General features: G+C 33.5%; 1 protein-coding gene across 3 annotated transcripts in view; it reads right to left on the bottom strand.

Annotated features, from left to right (window-relative positions):
* LOC144447796 (unconventional myosin-Va-like) overlaps window positions 1–24458 on the bottom strand; it is an 83973-nt gene that overhangs the window by 48880 nt on the left and 10635 nt on the right. For all 3 annotated transcript variants that reach the window (XM_078137883.1, XM_078137884.1, XM_078137882.1), the window contains exons 2-6: window positions 4034–4138; window positions 2357–2525; window positions 1615–1759; window positions 834–996; window positions 37–262 (exon numbers count right to left, since the gene is read on the bottom strand). In XM_078137883.1, coding sequence (XP_077994009.1) covers window positions 37–262; window positions 834–996; window positions 1615–1759; window positions 2357–2525; window positions 4034–4138 — 808 coding nt within the window. The remainder of the gene's footprint in view (window positions 1–36; window positions 263–833; window positions 997–1614; window positions 1760–2356; window positions 2526–4033; window positions 4139–24458) is intronic.

Consider the following 24458-nt stretch of genomic DNA (forward strand, 5'->3'; position numbering starts at 1 on the left):
GGGGGGGGAGAGGAGGGGGGGACGACGACAACTTACTTAGAGCCAAGTCTTTGAATTCTGGTAACTCATGCGAAGCACAAAGTTGATAAAATATATGATAATTTCTCTCTTCTGATGCTTGAAATACAACACGTGACTTTTCTAATAAATAAGTTCTCATATTAGCTCCTATAATTGTGTTCTGTCGGTTGAAACCAATCTCTATAAATTTGCCAAATCTACTACTGTTGTCATTTCTAATAGTTTTAGCATTTCCAATAGCCTGCAACAGACAAGAACAAAAGTGTTAGTTAGTTACATACAGAGAATACATGCATACAGTCTTATAATGTTGATCACATGGGAACACTACTCCAGGAAATCAAGCTATAAAATTTGTCCACTTTGGGTTCTAGTGAACCAATTTAATGGTTTTATATCATCGAGATTGTTTTACTTTAAGGTTAAATAAGGACTTACAGGAGTCATGAATAATTATTTATGTTCTGCTATTACATGTGCATGTCTGTTGATTTCAAAGGCGAAATTGGTAAATGTTTTATTTTTCTATGATGCTCTAACACTGTTGGAGTGCTATGTCATTGTCATCGCCACCACCACCACCACCTCCACCACCATCATTATCATCATCAACATGGTCGTCAACATCATCATTGTTGTCATCCTCCTTGCCATCGTCACCGCCACCGCCGTCGTTGTCGTCATCACCATCACCATCACCATCATCAAATTAACTTATGCACATAATTTTAGTAAATTTATTTAAAAATTTCTTTTGTAAATACTGATAAAATGTCAATACATTTTTCTCTTTCTCTTTCCATACAACTCACCTCCATAATAGGGTTAGAAGCTAGGACTTTCTTCTCCATCTGTGTTTCTGATTCACCAGCCCCTCCTCCGACAGCTGCAAAGTACCTCATAGCATATTTAGCAGACACTGTTTTACCAGCTCCACTCTCTCCAGTCACAATGATTGACTGGTTACTTTCAAATCTACAACAGAACAAACAATGTGAAGTCTGTCATTCAAACATACATTGTAGACATGGAAGCGTTCAAGGGTAGAAAGTTTGGAAGTTGTGTTGATGTGTGGTGCATAGATAGTATATACATGAGTATCAGGACCTAGCGATATAGACTGCTTATGACAGACATGCAAGTCTCGAGGGTGAGCTCTTGTTCACTTCAGTCTTCAAGACAGATGTAGTTTTTGATGTCTTTTATTTAGACTGAAAGATACATACACACATGTAAAGACAGACAAACATACACAGCACCAGACAGACTGACAGACAGACAGACAAACAGCACGGCAGTTAGACATAGGCAGACAGACAGACAGAGACAGACAGCCAAGAAGATAGCTAGCGAGACAGGAAGATACAAAGAGACAGAGACAGAGACTAAGTCAGTCAATCAGTCAAACAGACAGACAGACAGACAGACAGACAGACTGGCAGGGACACACAGACTCAGTCAGATGGAGACAGACAAATATAGACAGACAGACAGACATACAGACAGACAGATGGATGGACGGACGGACGGACGGACGGACAAATATAGACAGACAGACAGACAAAGACAGACAGACAAAGATGGTCTACTTACTTGCACATTTGACTATATGCTTCCTCTGCTATAGCATATACATGAGGGTCCATGTCACCCATATTCTGACCACTGTATGCATGAATAATATCATTACCATAGATTGGAAGTTCTTCATATGGATTGATAGCCACCAATACAATACCTGCAAAAACACATACCAATAGCACAAATATAGTGAGATCTAGTCTTTATTTTCAAAACTGTGTGAATTGTAAATTACTTTTATAACATTTCTAGCTTTCATTGTATATCAGTATGACATTGTATACATGGATTGTATATTCTGTTACACATACACATAAAAACATGTCCTCGGATTAGTCAGAAACTATTATGCAATGCATGTAACTTTGGCTATATGCCTCTTTATTCTGTGACTCACCCACAGTAGGTAAGCTTATATCATATTAGACAGATAGGCTATTTCAGAACCTGAAATGCAGAACCACATGATCTGATCTACCTTCCCTCCAAACCTAAAGAATAGGATATTTGCTATCCCAGATTATCAAAATACTTAATATGTAAATGCTGCTTGCATCAGAAAAAATAGATGTGAATATGAGAGGGCCATGATCCAAATACAAAATGTAAGACCTTGCAACTATTCCCCATATTGCTGTACATCGGATGTACATCACTTTTTTATATTCTGTTAAAATATGCACTTACTTTAAAAGTACACACACACTGACAGTGTATAATTTTAGCTATTTCTTGTACTTATTCTGTCACTCACCACAGTAGGTATAAATGGCTTGACTATTCAGAAACCTCATCTTCAGATTATATAACACAGCAGGTTCATGCAGATAACTCAAGGCTGTCAAGTCATTTTCTCCTACCAAGATTTCTGGATTTCTCAACGGTGGCAGATCTTTCTCTGTTTGGGTTTTAATCGTTTTTTCCTGTAAAAATAGTAATAACATCAATTTCAGAGATGTTTAACAAACAGTCAAGGGATAAGAAGACAGAGGGGATGTCAATGCATGTTCTCTTTACATTCTGATATGATGATTCAAAATTAAATGTTGACAAGAAAAGGTAAACCATGCCATAAAAGACCTAGTCTAGTTTCTATACGATATGAGTTATGATTACTATCATCTCCACTCACTACATTTTTAGTCAAAGTCGTTACTCTACATGTAGTACAGAAATCTGTGCTACCCCCCCCCCCCCCCCCAACAGTGTGATGATGTTATAAACCCTGTCTACTGGATGACATCATCACAGTTAGATGTACAGAGTGACAAAACCTAGTCAGTATATTGCAAGAGGCGCCAAGGTTGAAATTTGTTATGATTGAAGTTATCAGTAATGACAAGTATAATTGCAACACTCCTTAAAGTTAAACCCCAAATCCTGCCACCGTCACAATCACCATCTTATACACCCACTTCTCCTCAAGAAGGTTACTGACCCAGTCCCTACTCTGTGAAATTTTGTACACAGACACAAATCTACTTCGTTAATGTATAAATGTGTTTTAGTAGCTCATCATTTACACTTTGATTGGAAGCACTGTAGTTTTGTTCTACATTCAAATCTTCCATATTGTTGCCTAATAAAACATATGAAATCCGTAACTGTATATTTTTTGGGCATTTACTTTCACTTTAATTTGAATAGTCTTAATTTGAATCATGTCTAGCACCTGAATAGTTCTCACCAGGAATTTGTAAAAGATACAGAAATGACATTATGACAATTGCTTGCCAATGGGTATAAATAAACTCAATAAATGCATGGATGGACGGATGATGGATGGTTAGAATTAATTCCCTAAAACTTCCTCCAGGCTATACATGTAATGGTTGATGGTTTAAAATCAGCATTCATGATGGTAATACAATTAGCCTAAGGGATGATTGCACTATGTCACACAAGCTCAATAAGCGAACTTCGCTTGTTTAGGGGTCGGGGTCGGCATCAATGCAATTGCTGAAAGTCACTTTCGAACTTCTATTTTCAATCCAAATTTCGACGGAACACTTTCACTCTTTCAATGATAACAACTTTTGTATTTACTACCGAGAAGTTGATCAGTTGATAAAAATTTACTTCCAATGTGTGAGATATGGTGCTGGATTTCTTGTAGTATTTTAATGTGTTTACAATCATGTTTTTACTGTCATTACATTGATCGCAGTGGTGTTACCGCTATAGTTTTTACCATGGTTTACTGTAACATCATATAAAATGTGTGATGTCACACTTGTGGATGTTTGCTTAGGGGGAGGGGGTTTGAACCTAAACGAATGATGTTCTTTTGTTGAGATTGTGCGACATTGTGCGATTGTTCCTAAAGGTACATGTACAGTAATCTAGGAATGGACATTCTTATCATGTTATGATAATCTATCTGTATACAGCCAAGTACTTTGTAAAGATGGATCCAGAAATCAAAACTTACCGTGCCATCTTCAAGTTCAACCACAACTTCTTTTCCATTATAGTCTTTGGTTACAACTGCCCCTACCCAGACCTCTTCAGGGTCACGAACCCAAACCCTGGCAGTCTGAAATCAAGCAAAAGACAAGTTTAAGAATCAAGTTCATTTCATTTTATTAAATTATTCATCTTTCAAATATAGAGTAACATTTGAGTGCACAGCATTGTTTTTACAGTGAACCTTGTTGCAAAATGTATGAACCAACAACTGTCCCACTAATACCATGTTACTCCTGACAACCGATCAACATGGATTTGAGTGTGAAAGCAGGTGTATATATGAAAATAAGAGATGGGGATGCAGTTGTATTATGAATATCATCAAGTCATTACCACAAAAGGAGCTGTGGTATTAGTACGATATACATGTACAACTCAGTGGTGTTAGCATGCCTCAGTGTATTTTCATTACATATTTATACTAACAGAGATTTTTTTTACATTTTTTTTTGGTAAAAATCATCAACAACTGTACCATACAGTCAACTTTTCGTGTTAAACTGTGGTACATAGTAATATGTTGTCATCTCCACAGGTCCCAAAGGGCTCAATTAATTTAACTGCACACATTGATTTTTGGCAACCAGCTTCCTCGCAGTCACCTTGAAGTCTAGACATAAAACCCATGACAACCATCACACTTCAAGTCATTATCAACCGTATCAACATAATAGGGTGAAATTCTATTTTTCTGAACTCCTAATGTGTGCGTATTTGTGTACAATTTATCCCAAACTATATCGTTAACTGACCAGTAATCACATTAATTTTTTACATTTTTACAATTTACTATTATATGTATATGCAGTTGTATATGTATTATGTATTAGAAATGTTATTACTCATATACACTGTATGCAAAGTGTTGACCTTTGACCTTAAGGTCATTTGAAAATTGCAAGTATACTTTATACATACATACATACATGCATTTGGTTACATTTTACAATAAAATATGTACACTGACATGTATTCAAAGGTTTTTGTCCAGGATATCACTTATTCACTGTAGTCTTTTCTTTCATTTTGTGAGAAAAAGTCACTTTTCATGATTCAATCTATGGTAATCGTTTAATAATTATACATAGACACATTGTAAAATTACATATAATTTGTTACTGTTCACATTTGATTATTACGAGATAGCTGTAATCTATACGTGGGCCGTTATGCTTTTTATCCAGATGGGATAGTCGGAAACACAAAAGACATCACAATATAAACATTGTATGTAGTTAACTATGACTATGAGTGACAAGTATTGTGTGTAATATTCATTACCTATGTGGCGTAATTTGGGATCACATTAATTTTAAAATATGTAATTTGTGAATACAGTTATTTGCAGAAATAAGTTATTGAATTTTAATAATGGGTGAAGTCTTCATGGCTACAGTAAGTGATTCACCTGAAACAAACTTGGTGATATTTATGCTCCGAGTTTCAGAACTATCAAAAGAAATTCACAGAATTCATAGAAAGTAACTTTTATCATTATTCAAATACCCAAATGTAAATATAACAAAGAAAAATAACAAATTTAACAAATGAAAAAATTGTACACGTTACCAAAGAAATGTTGAAATATAATTTCTACTATTGTGGTTAAATTGTTGTAATATGCTGTAAAATACAATTCACAGAGAAAATAACATTTTCCCAAATATCAATAAATCTAAATATCAGACAAACCACAAAATTGAGATTGTACACACTGCCAAACGAATTTTGAAATATTACTTGTACTGCAGCGGTAAAATTTGTGTACGTTATTGTAATATTTTTTTACAAAATTCACAGAGAAAATTACATTCATGAAAGGATTGTACACATTGCCATAAAAAAATGAGAAATTTTATTTGTTGTTTTGTAAATTGCACAGGTTAATGACCACGATATTGAATATATCAACAAATATCACTCAACTGGTATAAAATTTAAAATAATAATTTAAAATTTCAGCAAAAAACTAATTTATAATAAAAATAGTTTTGTATTCAAATTTTGGAAAATTTTAAAATAAGAAAATTGCATGAATTAGCCACGAAAAACAAATTTGTAGTAACAATAATTTTGTATTCAAATTGTGTACAATTTGTGAAATGCTGGGCAACTCCTACAGGTGGGTGTTATCCATAGAACTCAACAACACAACATTCCACTGTTCCTGTGTTATTAGTCAATACAGCCCTGACAGTTTTAACATTTGCATAAACAGTAACACATAAAATTGTTTGCACTCTAACATCAACAAGTAGTTTATATTGTATATTTAGTGTATGTGTGTGCTATTATTAAAAAATGTTGGCCAACCCTAACTACCCCAAACTACTGGTGCCTGGATAATTACAGTGTTTCTATTTTCAGTAATGAGTTTTCAAATACCTGTTAAAGAACTGATGACCTTCCCAGCTGATACAAATTACAATTTTTATATTGGTATGTTGAACTCATATTAAAATTTATTCCAAACTCCGATCCAAATGTTATTCTAAATTAGATTCCCCAAATAACAAACATATGTTACAATAGTTAATAACAAAATAGAATATTATATTTTGAGCCTATTTTTTTTCAACTCCTATCCAGAATATTGAGTCTTAATTTGAAAATTACAACTTCACATGTATTGCTGACTATTTATTTGGGCACTATTAGACATCTACAGTATTAGTACTACCCCTCATGCTATTATGTAGCAATTATTTCCCCGGGTTGAAAGTGGATGGAAATATTTGCTACATAACAGCATGAGGGGTAATATGACGTCGACTAGTGCCCAAATACGGCAAGGCAATAAGTGTTTTATAACACATGACATTCTCAAGCACATATTCTTTCCTCACATGCTACATAAAAGTGCTCTAGGGAAGTCACACACACACACACACACACACACACACACACACATAACATCCCAATACTTCCAAGCTATCAACCACAGCCAATGAATAATTGACACTTGATCTTTTAATACTTCTTGCAGAATCCCATTCATGCAAGACTGTCTGAAGTTGTTATCTTATCTACATCATCAAAGACAAACCAATTAGATTGTACATGACATAATAATCCATATTTGAAATAATCTCATGTCATACATGTACTTAAAAGTCTTCAGTAAGGGACATAAATATTTACATATAAATATTTATTTATTGGGGACACAGTTCTGTACAACTGGCCTCCTTCAAACAATAAAACTATTTAACTCTATCTCCAAATGAAATCAATCAACTGATTGAAATCAATTTCCGATTAAATCTCTAATGAAGCACAACAATTACTGATCATTATCAAATTTCAATATGTCAGTATAAATAATTATTATAAATACATAGATCCTCATATTCCCAGGACATTCAATTACAGTACATGGAATATGAAATTGATACATTTCATATTTGTGTCCCAGAAAAGCTTCTTGAGATACAAAATGTACAGTAGTAACACCAAAATAATGATGCTTCTGGGCTAAAAAGTGTCTGATAGTCTGTACAGTTTGTTAATTTGCATTTGATGTTTACTAAGAAAATCTACAGTAATTTCAAGTCAGACTGTGTGTACTTTCACAATGAGGTGTGAATCATGTGAACTTACTAATATAAAATATACAATGTAATAATACACATCTATGATAATGAATATTTATAGGCTCTGGATTCATAGTATCAAATCAAAATTTCACCTCACAGTCAAAAAAGTGACAACGAAATATTATACACTCCTGACGCTGCTGAGACGTAAGTGAAAATTTGGGATTCACTTCCAAGCAATATTTTGACTGTGAATAGAAATCTTCATTTGATACTATGCATATGTAATGTTTCAAAGTGTTCAATATTATTATAGACTAACTGGTGTTCTCTAATACAGTGAATGTTCATAGATTTAAACATTAAAGACAAGGAAATGACTTGTGATTTGCATATCATCAGATACCTGAGCAAATACCAGACTGTCGACAGTTGCTCGCGCCTTTTTTTCCTACGTTTTATCTAAACTGAAGTCGTCGCCGTGCTCCGAATCAGCGCAATATACTAATATAATCGCATACTGATATCGAGGGCTGAAAAGTGTTGAGATTTAACTCACACAGTTACAAATATACAGTACAGATCCAGATATTCAAACGTAACACATTTGGCGTACTGCTTCACAATATCGGTTATCACAATATTCGATATTTTAATTATAAGATATTTTACGTCAGTCTATCTACATGTACATGTATATATAACCACTTATCCAGACACTAATATACAATGAAAGACAATACAAACTACATACTATATCATTCATCTGCATGTATGTTTACTATTTTTAATGATAAAATAAATGTTATATGTAGTGGGAGGCTGCACCACACACACATTTTATACATCTAGACAAATTGGAATAACATTAGTAGGTCATATAAATACACATAATAAAGGCTAAGTATAGAATTACCATTAACCACGGTACACCACTTTACTGCACTTCTGGCTAATGTTATTTCTATGGGTTTTATATTGTACGCTCACACCAAGATCTGTGATAGATGTATTTGTGCAATTGTGTAGTTCCGAGACTTGGCTATCTGGCTTATACATGTACATACAATCTCGTCATGTGGAGTTTTTTGTTCGCATTTTTCTCCTACCACGCCTGGCATTTTGCTAAAGACCTATATTGTATTGCTTTGATGAAGGTATGGCCAGAAAAACAGGTGCAAATTCTTACAGGTTTTTAATTCTTCATGTTGTGAGATGACAGCTAGCAATTGCACCAACACGTGATTAGAACTAACTAGACAGTACATGCAGTACAAGGATATTTGCATACAGTAGATATCGGTACATACAAAACAGTCCTGCGATGCTCCAAGACTGTGAGAGGGTCTAAGTCTAAAAGAGACAGTGTACCAAATTGAATGTGCTATACAGTGAAAACTAACTGTTGTGCCCATACATGTACATGTATAGTCATATCCTTGTGACTATAAAAACCCAACATCTATATTACATACAAATGTAGGAATAGAATAGTTACAAATGACATCTACATTGTAGTATTTCAAAACATCATTCATTTTACATGAAACCTGATAAAATATGTATGAATAACTGACAATGTATATAGGTGAGGTCATTAAGGAACAGCCATTAGAATTTTTAAGCAGGATAGTTCACCATTTTCTTTCTACCTACTTGTGTATACTGACTGATCAATACTTGGACTGTAATGTATTCAATTTTTTACCATCATTCTATTTTCATACAGTATATAATGCCTTGGGTGGAAATAATGGGAATTTTGCTAACTCAGCATTTTTTTGAGCTTATAAAAATATAATCTGAAATTCAAATTACATGTGATATCCATGGCAACAACTTGGTTTCTTTGCAATCTTATCCTACATTCACATTACAGGGCATCAGAGTCTATTGTAGCCAGACTAATTGAAAAACTAATGAGCTGGTTTTTGGGTAGCGTTCAGATTAAATTTGTCAAATGTGCTACCCGACTTAACCAATTTAAATCACAATCTATAAAATACATACTGATGAGCCGTTACAAAGAATAACGTCATCAGCTTGGGCCCTACAGACCCACTCCATGGTTATAGTATATGTAGCTATACATGTATCAACTCTTAGACTGTTAGTAATCGGTGATTAGACAATAGATCGTCCCTAAATATTTTTTGCTCTGTGTTACAATACAATTTCAGATCCTGGAGTATTTGTGTAGATGTGCATGTACAATGTACAATGAAGTATCTGGGTATCTTAAAAATGTTCCTCTGTGTATACAGACAGTTATAGACTCAATAATGTATCAAAAGTAATGACTATCGGTACTAGTGTATGTACATGTAGCTGCAATGACATCACTGTTATGACATGGATCAGAAGTGACTGCGTAGTATGTACATGTAGCTGCAATGACATCACTAGTAGTACTGTCAGGACATGGATCAGACTGTAGTCAAAATTAATTTGGTATTCATTGCATACATCTACAATGTACATCTACACGTATCTGTTGGGATGCTTGTATTGTGATTCATGAAGATTATTCCATGCATTGTTCACATGAAGTTAAGTTTTTTTTATGAACACACCAGAGTCAATCAATCAATCAATCTGTCTATCTATCAATCAATCAATCATAATCAATCAATTTATCAATCAATCAATCAATCAATTCATTAATCAATGAACTAATCAATCAATCAATCTTTACCCTAAATTAATACTTTAAATGAACTTGAAAAAACATTAGCTCTTTGTACAGAAATTTCCATTGAAAATGTTGAGTTGAATAAATGTACCTTCCACTTCACAAATATGTCAAAATGGCAAACAAAATTAACTTTTCTATTGGCAAATTTATACACAGAAAGAGTTGAGGATGATGTTGGCAGACCTCTGGACTTAGTACACAATTCTAGGTACCTGCAATAGCATTTCACCTCATGCTGGAGGGTCAAAATAGAACAAGAATATCGACTTGTTCTCACGCGCCTAATGTATGTGAAGTACATGGAGCGGAAGTCATAGTGTTGACGAAGAAATTGAATGTTCGTTATCTATATATGATGTACCTAGGCAGTATTCTATTTTCAGGTACTGAGAATTGCATTTCTACAATCAACACCTCTCAAGATACCAACCTCACACATGTACATGACTAATATCTACATTGTATGAGTGGACAATATTTCATGCCAGTGTAAACTGTTATTCTGTGTATACAAAACATACAATAGCTATCAGAATCCATCTTGAAATGCAAGTCACATATTTTTCCCCCCTTTTTTTTTTACAACATACACAGATGTTCCCAGCAGACACAGCAACCCTGCACCTTTGTAATCAATATTCAAACTCTGTGAGCTGAAATGAATAATCAAATCAGGTGAACAAACCTTTCCTCTGGAGAATGAAACTCTTCGTGTTCATTCATTACAAATTAAAGTTAAAGAAAATTCACAAACCTGATGAATATGTAATCTGTCAGGAACTATCAAACGGAGTTACTGCGTTTATTACCATTTCCTGGACAGAACAATTACCTTTACAATTTTTTATTTACTGTAGAATTACTGCTCCATTTTTAGATCATATCATCCATAGAAATGATTTTATCAAATGGCAATAACTCAACTCGATATATAATTATGATATAATGTGCACAATTTTTATAAAAATGAAGTATACTAGGGCACTGGAGCATCCATTGTTTGATCAATAAAGTTAATATTTCCTTATACACATTGTGATTTTGTATTTTCTCCTTATTAAATTCTGCAAGTTTACCTTTTTTGTGATCAATTTTGTTTTATGTGAAAAATACTAACAACTGCATTGTACACTGTGAGTAGCCCAGAGTCAAGTTCATTGGGGATCTTGACTATCCTCTCCCCTCACGCCTAGCATTCCTCTGTGTATTCAAATCTAAAATTAGATACAGTGACATCCAGTATATGATACATGTAAACATGTTTTACTTTACATTGCTTCACTCATTAGCTTGTCAAATCAAGTCGAGCAGCACTGATAGAGTTGTCACTAGCAATTTGGGTAATATGTAAATTACATTACAAAACATTTTGGAGTTATAGATAATGATTCAAAAACTGTCAGTTTTGGTCATCAATTTGAACACTTTTTTGTAATACAGTCAATAACCTCTCATGGCCTGTCAATGCAAATTTAGATCTAAATTTGTATTGTGTTAGAAGTGCATTTTTACATTGACTGTAGCCATACTTAGGATACAAGTACCGATTTAAAGAAAATCTCCAAAGCAGGAAATAAAATACAATGTGAGCATTTGATTGAAATGTGCACTATACACATGTATAGAAATCCCTTGGGTTGTCAGTGAAGTCAATTGTTTTCTTTACAATTGTTACATTTGTATGCAAGTGAAACTGAAAATTTACCATGAGTAATATTAATGCTAATGTTGTATACTATAAGTGTCCATCAAAATGCAGAGTCTGAACACTTCAGAGTATGAATGCATGCATCACAGAGTACCACATGGACTGGCACGATGACTATAGTAGTCTAGATGTGGTATCAAATCACCTCTGATAGATCTTGAGATCTGATGAAGGATAGAGCACCAGAGTACAAGTAGAAGATTGTCTTTTCTGTTATTATTGATTCTTTTTCTTTATCCCATATTGGTCTGATTGCTTATGTTACTGTTCCCCAGGGTTTTTTAAGAAAATTTTATGGGCATGGGAACCTACTCAAATCTGTACTGTTAATTTTCTATGCATAAGAATTCTAATATAATAAGGCGCTGAAAATAAAGGTAAATTTCCTACACTGTACATGTATTACATGTATGCGTCACAACACTGATAGATATGGTTTTCTTTGCTGACGAGACGTCACGTTCAGTTGTTGTCAATAAAGAAACTCAAGTTTTTTTAACTTCAAACTTTTATGTACAACATTGACACGACTTTTGCACCTTTTTATTACCTTTGTATATGTACAATATATTTATGGGGTTCCTATTGGGAATCACACACAAAGCATGTTGTGTATCATCTAGCATTCCTTTGTGTACATTAATGTGTTCTTTATGACACTAATTCTTTTTGAAAAGTTTGTCTGTGATTTCAGAGTTTATGAATAAGATTTGAGGAAATACGAGCATAACAATACTATCCCAAAGACATACCATTGGCTTTCTAGATTGTGTTCCTACACCAATGCCAAGAATTATGCCTCTTGGAACACACAAATCTATTATGAATTTAACATTCTCACCAACAGCTCTGCTAAATCTAAGTGGATCTAAGTGGATAATATTTCTATTTCAACTATTTCAGAACCTAGGTAATGATGCTGATAGTCAGTAAAATAATTACCTTGCAACACTACTCTGACCAACTAAGGTTGTCATGGTAACTTGGTAAGAGATTACAAAATGTGAGAGAAGTTAGATGAAGAATAATGGACTACAACGAACCACAGGTTGAATGTCTAACAAGTTTCATACCTGAGTATATCAAGGAAACTACATACATGTAGATTTGAATGAATAATCAAACGGTATATTTTTAAAGGCTGAAAATTTTTCAAACATTTTCATTGTATTTTCAGTGTAGTGAGTTGCAATACTTGTGGGTCCATCATCGAAAAAAAATTTGACGGCCTGGGCCAACAATACCATTTATTCCTATATCAATAATATCCTGAATTCTTTCGATGCATTACTACAGTCTGAGCTGATTGTTTCAAAGCAGACTTAAAACAGATCACTTATAAAAGGTGCAAGAAAAGAGGCTCTGCTATAATAATTTTCCACGATGCTAGCAGACAGTCAAGTGATGTGGAGTCCATTAGCATACATGTTCATGTATACCACTTGGCTTTATATACCTCTCACAGACTGGCTACTGTGTCAGTCTATGAGAATTTGGACAGTGACTTTATAATTACTGCACACTCATATCATGTATATGGGAACTGAATCATGAATGAGAATGTGGCCCAGACAAAAATGTATTTCAACAAGAATCCAACGCCTTATAAGTTATATGTTACATGTAGATGTGTATACAAACACATGGATTTTCCCACATCAGTACAAAGAACACTGTTATCCATGCCATGGTAATGATGTTAAAGTACGATTATCAATCATTAGATCTATTAAACCTGTCTAATGGTTAACATCTTACTAAAGTTGAATTTGAATGACTTCACCATTGTTGACAGAATTGAGATTTCTGCTGGCACTGGCAATATAACATTCAAATTCTATGGTAGTAACAGTTACACACAAACTAGAATTCACATTTAGACGATTTAAATTAAGCTATTTAAATTGACAAGATTCTGTCTGAAGACTGAACAAGTGTAAATAGTTTTATTTAGGAGACTTTCCATTATATATTAGTATTTTTAAAACTGCCATCAGAGGGATCTACATGTACATGTACTAATAACACACACATGCGCGCATGCACGCACACACGCACGCACGCATGCACATGCACACACACACACACACACACACACAAATGAAGGTTCACACTTGGACTATTAGCGTCAGGCCTGGCCAAGGCAAAAACTTCAGTTGAGGAAAGAACTAAATGTAAACAGTTTCAGCCAAGGAAACTAATTCATGACTATTAATTCTTGTCTCAAATTGCAATCATTGGGACTACCTAATGAAGGTTCACATACAGACGATTTCAGCCAAGTTAGGTCAAGACAAAAGTTTTGGTTGACCCATTGACCTATGGTTGACCAAAAGAACAACTGTGAACAGTTTCACCTGAGGAAACATCATTATTATCGGCCAATGATCCACGCAATAGTTGATGCTAAATGTACAAAATCAACACAAGTATTCCACTAATAGCACTAGGCATGCTAAGAATACCACAATACTCTTTCTTTCATTTTAACATTAACCATTTCCATTCATTGAAGTAACTGACCTGTTACAGATTCTTTTGTTGAAGACAATTACTGGTAAACCATACTCATTTGATCAGCATTGGAAGCAGTGAATGGCATTCTTTAGATACTAGTGTCACATAGTTAGAACTGTTTGCTAAGGGGGCAGAACAGGTACAAAGAGTAGATTCCATTGTTACAAAAAGAGAATCACATCAGTGCTAATAGTATATATCCAAAGATATGTACCCCCAGATATACTAACAAGACATTCAAATGTCTTTCTGTTGAGGGCGGTGCTTAGTATATATTCTGAAATCTGTGAAATCTACATGTACCTGCGTTCCCCCCAATTAGAACCTACTCGTGTCTACTTGTGTAGGGTCTATGGTTCACCTAGGCATTCTAAAAACTCTGCTATATCTCCACCCAAAATGGCAGTTTAGCGATAAAAAACTGAAAATTTCACCAGATTTCTCTTATGTGATTACATATATATACAAGGTTTTGAAACCTTCACATAAACTTTACAATTTGGTGTATCAGCAAATCAACCCTGAACTTCTGTTAAAGTAAGATGCTATAAGATTTGCCTCTTGAAAATGACACTTTATAGCAACCTGTGAACCTGGGTTTTCCTTCTCTTGAGTTTTCACTGGTTGTATGCCTACAAATTGTATGTTGTTATGTGGGCAAATCAGACATGCAGACAAGTTTATAATATTACCATGCAGACAAGGAAAAAATTCTTCCTGTCTATGATTACTGTAAATCTGAAAATTTTCAAAAAAGACCTATTTTCGCTAATTTCGCTGGAAAATAAAATGCAAAAATAAGAAGTGACTAAAATGCCTCTTTATATATGAGCACAATGTACCAGTCTCATAATTAGTAAATATTAGTCTGAGAACTAGCTAAAGTAAAGACTATAAAATCGCAAAATTTTCTAATAGCAAAAATACAACATATGTTGGTTTACAGTATTAACTCCATGTACCACCATGGAAGTATGTATAACCCATATGTCCATGCTACCACTATCCTTCACACTGAAAAGAACCACTGATGCCTGTCATTACTTTTGTAGCCAAGCATGAAATTCTAGAGATGAAAAATAACATAGCTAATTATATTTAATAAAATATAATTTACCTTCAATATTTGATCAACATACCTTGTCATATTTGTAATTACATTTCTCAATTTATCAATTATTGTACATACATGTCAAATAATTATCTTCCTGTACATTATTGTTGTTTCTCTTCTCACAAATGAGACATCTTGAATCATCAAGGGTTCTCTATTGCATGTAATTCTTACAATTCCTTGATGACATCAGCATGATTTTAATACATGTACAATAGAATACTAGCAAAAGCATTACTTTCAGATTTGATACCTTGGTGTTACCAGTTACTTGCTGACATAGGGTTGGTGCAACAGGCATTAATCCTTCCAGTCACTATAGTACTACACACATGTACATGTCCATGTCCATGTAGCTGGTACGGTACGTGCCAGCCCAGTGTAAGACTGAGCTAGCCTGATGCTAGAATTAGTAAATGCTAGCTCAGTTGGAAAGTGAATCTTGAGCTGTACTACATGTTATCTATTAAAAGATAGTGCCCCCCTTATCAGCACTCAATGAGGAAAGATAAGTTAAGGCCATCTGATGAAGTGTTGATGTACATCTGTACCTTACAGTCCATACTGTGCAATGTACATTTTGAATATTACACGATATGTTTGCCACTGATGTGTTTAGTGTGACTACAAAGAGGTACAAGAACAAGTGTTCTGAATGTTTGCCTAGAGTACCTAAATACAATTAATAAATGTGTACATGAAGGCCTGGTGGTCATTGCCTGCCTTGGAATCCACAAAGTCCTGTTATAGGAAATTGCAACCTTGATGCCAAATCTGATTAGAATCTGATCAAGGAGAATTCTTGATATTTGTCAAGGGTAATCACCCAATGTACATATATAAACAATAGAGAACATCAAGGACACTAAATGCTTCTACAAATGATGTGAGATACATGTACTTTTGTAAATATTTGGCAAATAGTCCTTTCTCCTTGATCAGGGTCATAATCAGAATGAACCATGCCTACATGTACATGTATAAACTGAGTATTCCTAAATGCAACATTTAATAGTAACAATTTGAGAATACAGGATATCACCCTGAATCCAACTACACAACTGCGGAACATATAAGGTCTTCAAAGAAAAAATAATTTTAAAGATGTCAATATCGACTACATATACAAATTTAGAGCTGCTATAAGTATTATTGTTGTATCAATGTCAATACAGATGTTGTCAACAAGGATATACAGAAATAATATGATGCATATTGTGAAAACAAGTAACAGTGAACCAAATCTTGTTAATCTTGATATCTGTTACAAAAATGTACATGCATCTATATTACTACCGGTATGCCAACCCTTGACCCCTCCTACCCACACCACCCCATCAAATAAAGGCACACATACATGTAGTACAGCTTGGTGTACATTCTCACTTATCTCTACTTATAGAAACATTATTTCTATTCTAATTTGAAGACAGGTTGTGTGTTTTAACTATTCCTCCCTCTACTTTATATTCCCCATTAGCTAGTCAGTTCCACAGATATACCCACATCTATCCAATGAACTCTTGTCAAATATTTCAAGTATTTGTCACTGTGACTGTATTAAAACATAGACTCCAATGTCCAAGGGTTAGTTACCGATGCCATTCTGAAGTCAATGAATTCAACATCTGTGCACTCACTAGTCATCCAATAAATAATTCAAATTGTACTTGGCATGTGCATTTTGCTGCTGTAAGCATATATTCTAAATATAGCCAAATAAGTGTACAGCAAATATTACTTCAGTTATCAATCATTTTGACACATTTCCTATAACTGTAAATACATACATGTACATGTATATCCAATACTAAAAATGTACATCTTAAACTGAAGTACATTGTAAACTGAAGTACATGTATTTCTTAATATTTTCCACATATAATTTAACAATATGTAATTTATATATAAATTGTATTTACACATATTATATATACATATTAATATATTATATATACACAAACACACACACACACACACACACACACACACACACACACACACACACACACACACACACACACACACACATACATGTGTATATATATATATTTCTATTCAGAGCCAGCAAATTTCTTGGGAACAAATCCCAAATTTGGTGATTTTACAGTCTTCATCTTGCTAATTTCCAGACTAGTAGTAGTACATTGTGTTAATGCACAAGAAGGCACTTGAAGTGGATGCCAATGTGGAGGTATATTGTAATGATACCATATACTATATAGGAACTAGACTAGCATTTTAGTTACTATTTATCTTTGCCTTTTGGTTTGCCAACGAAATGAGCAAAAATAAATCGTTTAGTGAAAATATCCATCTTTACCTGTACTGTATACTGCGGACTGAATTTCTTTATTCACTGCACTACTCTATTCCTGATATGTTATCTACAAATTATAAATGGTTTGCTGCTACTTTGCCATTTAGAGTACCCTGTCTGGCAGACAGAGGGACAGACAGGTGATGAATCACTTTAAAAGGAACTATATGGGATGATTAGGTAATGTGGTGTAACACCCATTCCCAGTTGGCTGATAATAATAATGACAAAATAGCTTAAAAGGTGAAAGGTCATTTAGCTTACACTGATGACATCATCACATAAACAGAGCATAGCAAATGTGGTACCATACTACCAACCATATTATGACTGAAGAGAATATAATACTTGACTTTATTAACGACATTTGAGCGACCCTGTGGAGTAATACCTCCTGTGGAGTAATACCTGGTGTCACTTTTAGATAAATTTACATAAGATTGTAAACATGCCCTCCAACTTTTGAGTACCTAATAGTAGCAATACCTCTTCAAAGAACAAAGATTTACATTTGTATTGGCTTCCAACTGAGCTAAGATATTAAGAAGACACAAGATTTCCATTTAGAATTAAGTTTTTTTTCACGTGCCATTGCCTCCAGGAACGCCTGAATGTAGGTCAGAAGTCATGAAAGAGGCTAATTTCACTCAGTCATTTGCAATAAACCGTTTAATACAGGAGATGCTATTCCAATGATGCATTTATTGATTTATAACTGAAAAACACAATATTATCAAAAGCGACTTACCTCATTCATTTTCAGTTTTTTTCCTATTTTCATAATTTTTTTAAAAGTGTAAAACGAATTAAAAAATTTAAAATGCCACAGTGTATATTTATTTGTACATGTATACAGTTCTCACTATTTTCAACCATTATAATTTCACTGTCTATTTAGAAAAATAATCTTTGTCCATTCACAATGTGGAATACCTTTGCTGACTGTCCAAATCTAAGTTCATGTACATGTACATGTATATAAAGTAACATATCTTTGAAGTTTGATTATCCTACACAGGAAGTGTTTCTAGTTTCTTACACATGAATGTTCTTTTCATAATTTCATCCAATTAGTAAATGTTTAACATCTAAAACTCCTGAAATGTGTCATCAGCTGGCTACTTCCTATCCATTTGTAATAGTAATATTTATGTCATGTTATTATCTACCGGGTCATGGGGTCACATGAGGTCATGACACCATCTCTGAACAGCTGCTGTTGGGGTTCCTCTTTTGACTACTAGCAAAGGTGTTATTTTGACACTGTTACATTTGTATATACATTATACTGCATACATGTATGTCACATGTTGACGGCTGGAGTGTGAGAGATTTGATCTCCGACACATACATGATGTCATCAAAATTCTATTTATATCACAAAATCCCCTCTGCAAACTATTTGATAAATTGTTTGTAGGAAGGATGACATTTCAAGGGAAATCATTGATCTGATGAATGCTACATGTAAATTTCAGTTATTTCTGTTTACCTGGCCTTGTTTGAGATGATTTTCGCATAAGGTCAAAGGTCATGAGTTCAGGATGCATCATTCTAAAGATAGGCCAGTAATCACTCAAGCTCCTGTGCCGACAATGAATCGCCGCAAGTTCTACTTGTTATCATTTTAACCCACGGCAAAAATGTATATCTGTTGATAGAGAGCACAACTGTGTTGTGAGAATGTATTGATGAGTTGATACTCCATCATACATGCTAATAATTGATCATAGCGAGTATGTCACTGTATTCAATTGATAAACCTCATTAGTGTTTCCTTCACGATTCCAACAGTCCTCACTACTTGATTGGCAGAATGATCAATACCAAAATCGCTTGGTTGAACAGTTTTCAAGAACTGAGACAAGGCCTTAAGGATTGAACAGAACAGTCTCATGCCTCTCACTGCCGGCAGCATATTATATGAATACAACGTAGGTTCTTCAGAGATATATTATAAGTGTTCGACAGTAAAGTATGGTCAACAACCATTTGTATACCTACATGACTCAATCTACATTTCTTGATGGATCCAGGCAATATGGAGTAATACTCAGAGCTAAATCTAGTTATATCTCAGCTTAGAAAGTGAAAACAAATTTCAAAATTTGAACAACAAAAATAGTTTTAATTAATTTGGAGTCCAAGACATCTAATTTTAATTTGATTTGGTTTATTGTACTATACCTATACAGCTACAGAAATATGTTTCTCCTGTGGTGATTCAATACAGTTCAGGGTTTATAATATTATGAGGAAGTCATTACATTTTGTATATCTTTCAAATAGTTTTTAAAAAACTTCCAGAGGCAGTTAATCTGGTTTAATATATGTACATCATAACATGTACATGTATGTCAATCTTCATTTTTAGTTTTTCCTTTCTGGTGTGACTATATGATCTTATTGTCTTTGTCACCTTTCAAATATAAAATCTTGAACTTAACCTCCATGTCTACACTGTATTACTATAGCCTGCTAAGTGGAATCATTGAAGAAAAAAAATTAATCACAAGATATAGAATAGTAACCCCTACAACCTCCAAGTGTTAGCTAAAGTACTATAAAATCCATTCTGTAGAACGGCAGTAAATCAGTTTACTATCTATACTATACATATACATGTAGATAAATGTACTCCTTTCTAGTAATTTATGGCCACTTTATATATATATATAGTATTTTATTTGCCACAAACTCAAAATCATATCAATATAACAAAAGAGAAAAAGTAAAAAAGACAGTGGAATAAATATTACACATAAACTGATGGATGAATACAGAGTTTGTGGCTGGACCACAAAAATAGTTTGAAACAAACTAGTCAAGTTTGTGGCCCATACTACAATTGATTAAACAAAATAATCAAAGCAAAAACAAAAACAAATTTGAAATTAAAACAAAAACAAACAAAAAACAAACAAAACGCGTTCATCAAAAAATATATAACTGGCATTAAATGCAATGTCAGGTAGAAAAAGCTGAATTAATTTTGTAACAAATACTGTTTTAACTGAGATTTAAAAGTAGTCCTGGATTGTATTTTTTTCAATTCTTCAGGTAAGGAGTTCCAATGTTTTGCAGCTGCATACTGAAAATTGTGTTGCGTCAAAGTAAGATTTACTTTGGGAATGTAAAAGTCATCTCTCGCTGTATTCCGAGTGTGATACGTATTTGGTGGTGTGTTAAAGTAGTCGTTAACTGTTTGCGGGAAGTGACCGGCCCTCAAATCAAAAATAAATAAAGAAGTATTAAATTTGCATTGCTGGTGGACATTTAGAATTCCTAGTTGCTGAAAAAGAGGGGAGGAGGGAGCATCAATATTTGAAAAAGTTATAAAGCGAATAACTTTCTTTTGAAGGTTTAAGATAGGCTTGAGAAATGTATTGTATGTATTGCCCCATATCTCTATACAATATGAGATATGGGGCAAGATCATAGAGTTATACAACAGAAGAAGAGTAGATTTAGGTACGTAATAGCGAATTTTGGAAATTATGCCAATAATTGGAGAAATTGCTTTCCTAACTTTTTCAATGTGTGATGTCCAAAGCATATTTTGATCTAAACACACGCCAAGATAATTGGTTGACGTTACTTGTGAAATTTGTGAGTCATTGATGCCCAGACTTCCCTCCATTTTCACCAATCTTTGCGAAGTCTTAATAATCATGAAATTAGTTTTTTCTACATTGATAGTGAGCCTATTGGCGTCGCACCAGTCACATACTTTATTAAAACATTTAGTTATGCTACATTTTCTTTATTAAAACATTTAGTTATGCTACTCCTTGGCTTGACCATAAATTAATCATGTTTTCAGAGTTGAAGTAATTCAGCTATTAGAATCACTTAGATGCAGTCAAGGGTTAGTCACTCAATCTCATCTTTACATTACAATTTGGCACTCAGTCAGCATTGGCAAGTATTACCACTTTCAGACTACTGTCTAAGACATACACAAATCATGGTGATTGTGTATGAGACCTACATGGAAATCTCCTTTATTTTCTAAATGTATTAATTAATGTTGACATTCGGTTTATAAAGAACGACCTACAAAGATCAATTCAGGATGAAATTTTCATACATGGGTGATTCTATTTTATGTATTTCAAATGAACTGAATTGACACCAGTTCTATTTTTGTGTGTATCATGTTTTGCATGAACTGAACTGAGAGACATTTATTTCTTGGCAAAAATTGAGAACATTTTGACAAACTTTGAACCTATGAAAGATTCTCTCAATTTTTGTACATGTGGCTGACAAAATTTTGACATACTGAAATTTTTTGCAAATTTCTGCTACTAATGATAGTGATACAATATAGACCTCTGAAGGTGTTTTAAGTGAAGTGAATTTATACCGTTATGGGATTTTTTTTTTTTTTTTTTTTTTTTTTTTTTTTTTTTTTTTTTTGGGGGGGGGGTATGCATCACATGATGTACATTGTACTTACAAATATTTTACTGGGGAGGGGGGATCAAAAAAATTTCAGACACTTTTAACTTTTGAAAATTTTGAAAAATTTTCCAAATGTCAAAATTAAATGTCAGCAGATTATTTATAAAGTGAGCGCAGGCATTCAAATTCTGACGTCATTTTTATTTTGCTCGAAAAACATTTTAATCTCATTGCTTACCAAACCATAAAATATTAACAAACTTTGAAAAAATTCTCGAGTAAAATAATGTGAGTGACCTCAGGAACACGATGATCAAAGTCAGATTATTCTCATTTCAGAAGTATTTTTTTAATTATTTATCCTTCCTGTGTTTTATCATGACCCCATCAAACTAAACCTTTGAAGGTCTTCTGATGAGTCACAATTTTTTTTTTCAAACCCCACTAATCTCATAATCATCATTCTTTATCATCATAGCACAAAGTTATAAAAATAGAACCACTAGTAATACAACATAGTAAATCTTTATAAATTATCTTCCGAACACTCACTACTTCCTAATGTCAAATCTAGACCATAAATACAAAATGATGACAATTCTCAGAACCTGAGGAAAGGACAGTATAAATAGCAGATACATACAGGATGTCCTTGGGGAAACATCTGACATTAATATTGTGAATAACTGTAAATAGTTGACTTCAGATAACATCAGTTTTGACATTCTATTAATTCTGTCTGACAAATAATTCAATAATTGGTCATTTAGAAATGTCATTAGAAGACAGACTGGTAATAAATTACTCTCTGACATTATCACATACAACACATACTAGTACTTCCCTACATGTAACTTCCAAATGTTAATAGCAACTGACAACTATTAGTAACCAGGAATATTCCACCAAAATAAATGACCGCCAAGAATGACAAAAATACCCCATAATTTTGACAATTAATATCCTAATTTTTTGAAGGAATTTTCTATATTTCTTTCAATTATATGGTATGTTATTTACCAGTGTTTATTTCCTGGAGACCAAGGTCAACATCATGACCTCTTACCTACCATAAAAAGAGCAAAAATCTTCCCAAAACAAACTTACTTGTATACTTTCTTACACGTTATATCATGAAATTGATTGTAAAAAGAAGTATAAAATGTTGATGGGACTAAGATAGATTTGACAAAATTTCTGTCCCCAACAAAAACTGAATGTTTTGAAATTATTTGATCAACTTGCTTACATTTTCCCTACCTTACCATCCACAAGAAAATCAGTAGCACTGTTTTGATTTTGTCTCCATTTTTAGGACCATTAAATATTGTACAACTATTGGCTACTTTATCAAATATGTATAAAGTTAATTTATTCACAAAAAATGTTGAAAGTAAGCAAAATTATTTTCATACCATTGCTGTTATGTTAATATAAGCTCCAACAAGTCATATACTATATGCAATGATATGTTGACCATCTGTTCAACTGACCTCAAACATAAACAACTCACTTTGTATCTAGACTGTGGGGCCAGGCTGGGATGGGGATATTTTACTGCACTACTGTAGGAGCTCGGAGCATAAGTTATTTATTGCAACATGGAGTCAAAATTGGACTTTTGTTTTTGATCAAAATTAAAGTAATAGATTCCTTCATGTTATTTCCCTCCTGGATGTTGCCAAGGACAACAGTATATCCATTGTTCTGACTCAAAAATACTATCACTTTATATCAGTTAATTAAATTATTTAGAAACTGGGATAATATCATTTAATTATTAACTATAATTGGATCAAAATCTCACTGTTAGCTTATGAAAATGAGAAATATTGGAAAATTTCTGCATAATACTGTGTTAACATTACTAAATTAACAAATGCATAAGTCAACAACGTACATTACGTGTATGGTCTACATCTATCTATACCTTGGAGAGAAAAGCTGCAATTAATTATCTGTGTCTATCAATCCATTGCAACAAAATAATATGGAATAAGAATAATTCTTAAATACGGAATGGAACTTTTTTGATTGTGGGTTCAGGAGAGCCTGTATCATTATTTTTCAAAAGTTGATATAAAATCCAG

Source organism: Glandiceps talaboti, chromosome 16, assembly GCF_964340395.1.
Source record: "Glandiceps talaboti chromosome 16, keGlaTala1.1, whole genome shotgun sequence".
Taxonomy (NCBI): Eukaryota; Metazoa; Hemichordata; class Enteropneusta; family Spengelidae; genus Glandiceps; species Glandiceps talaboti.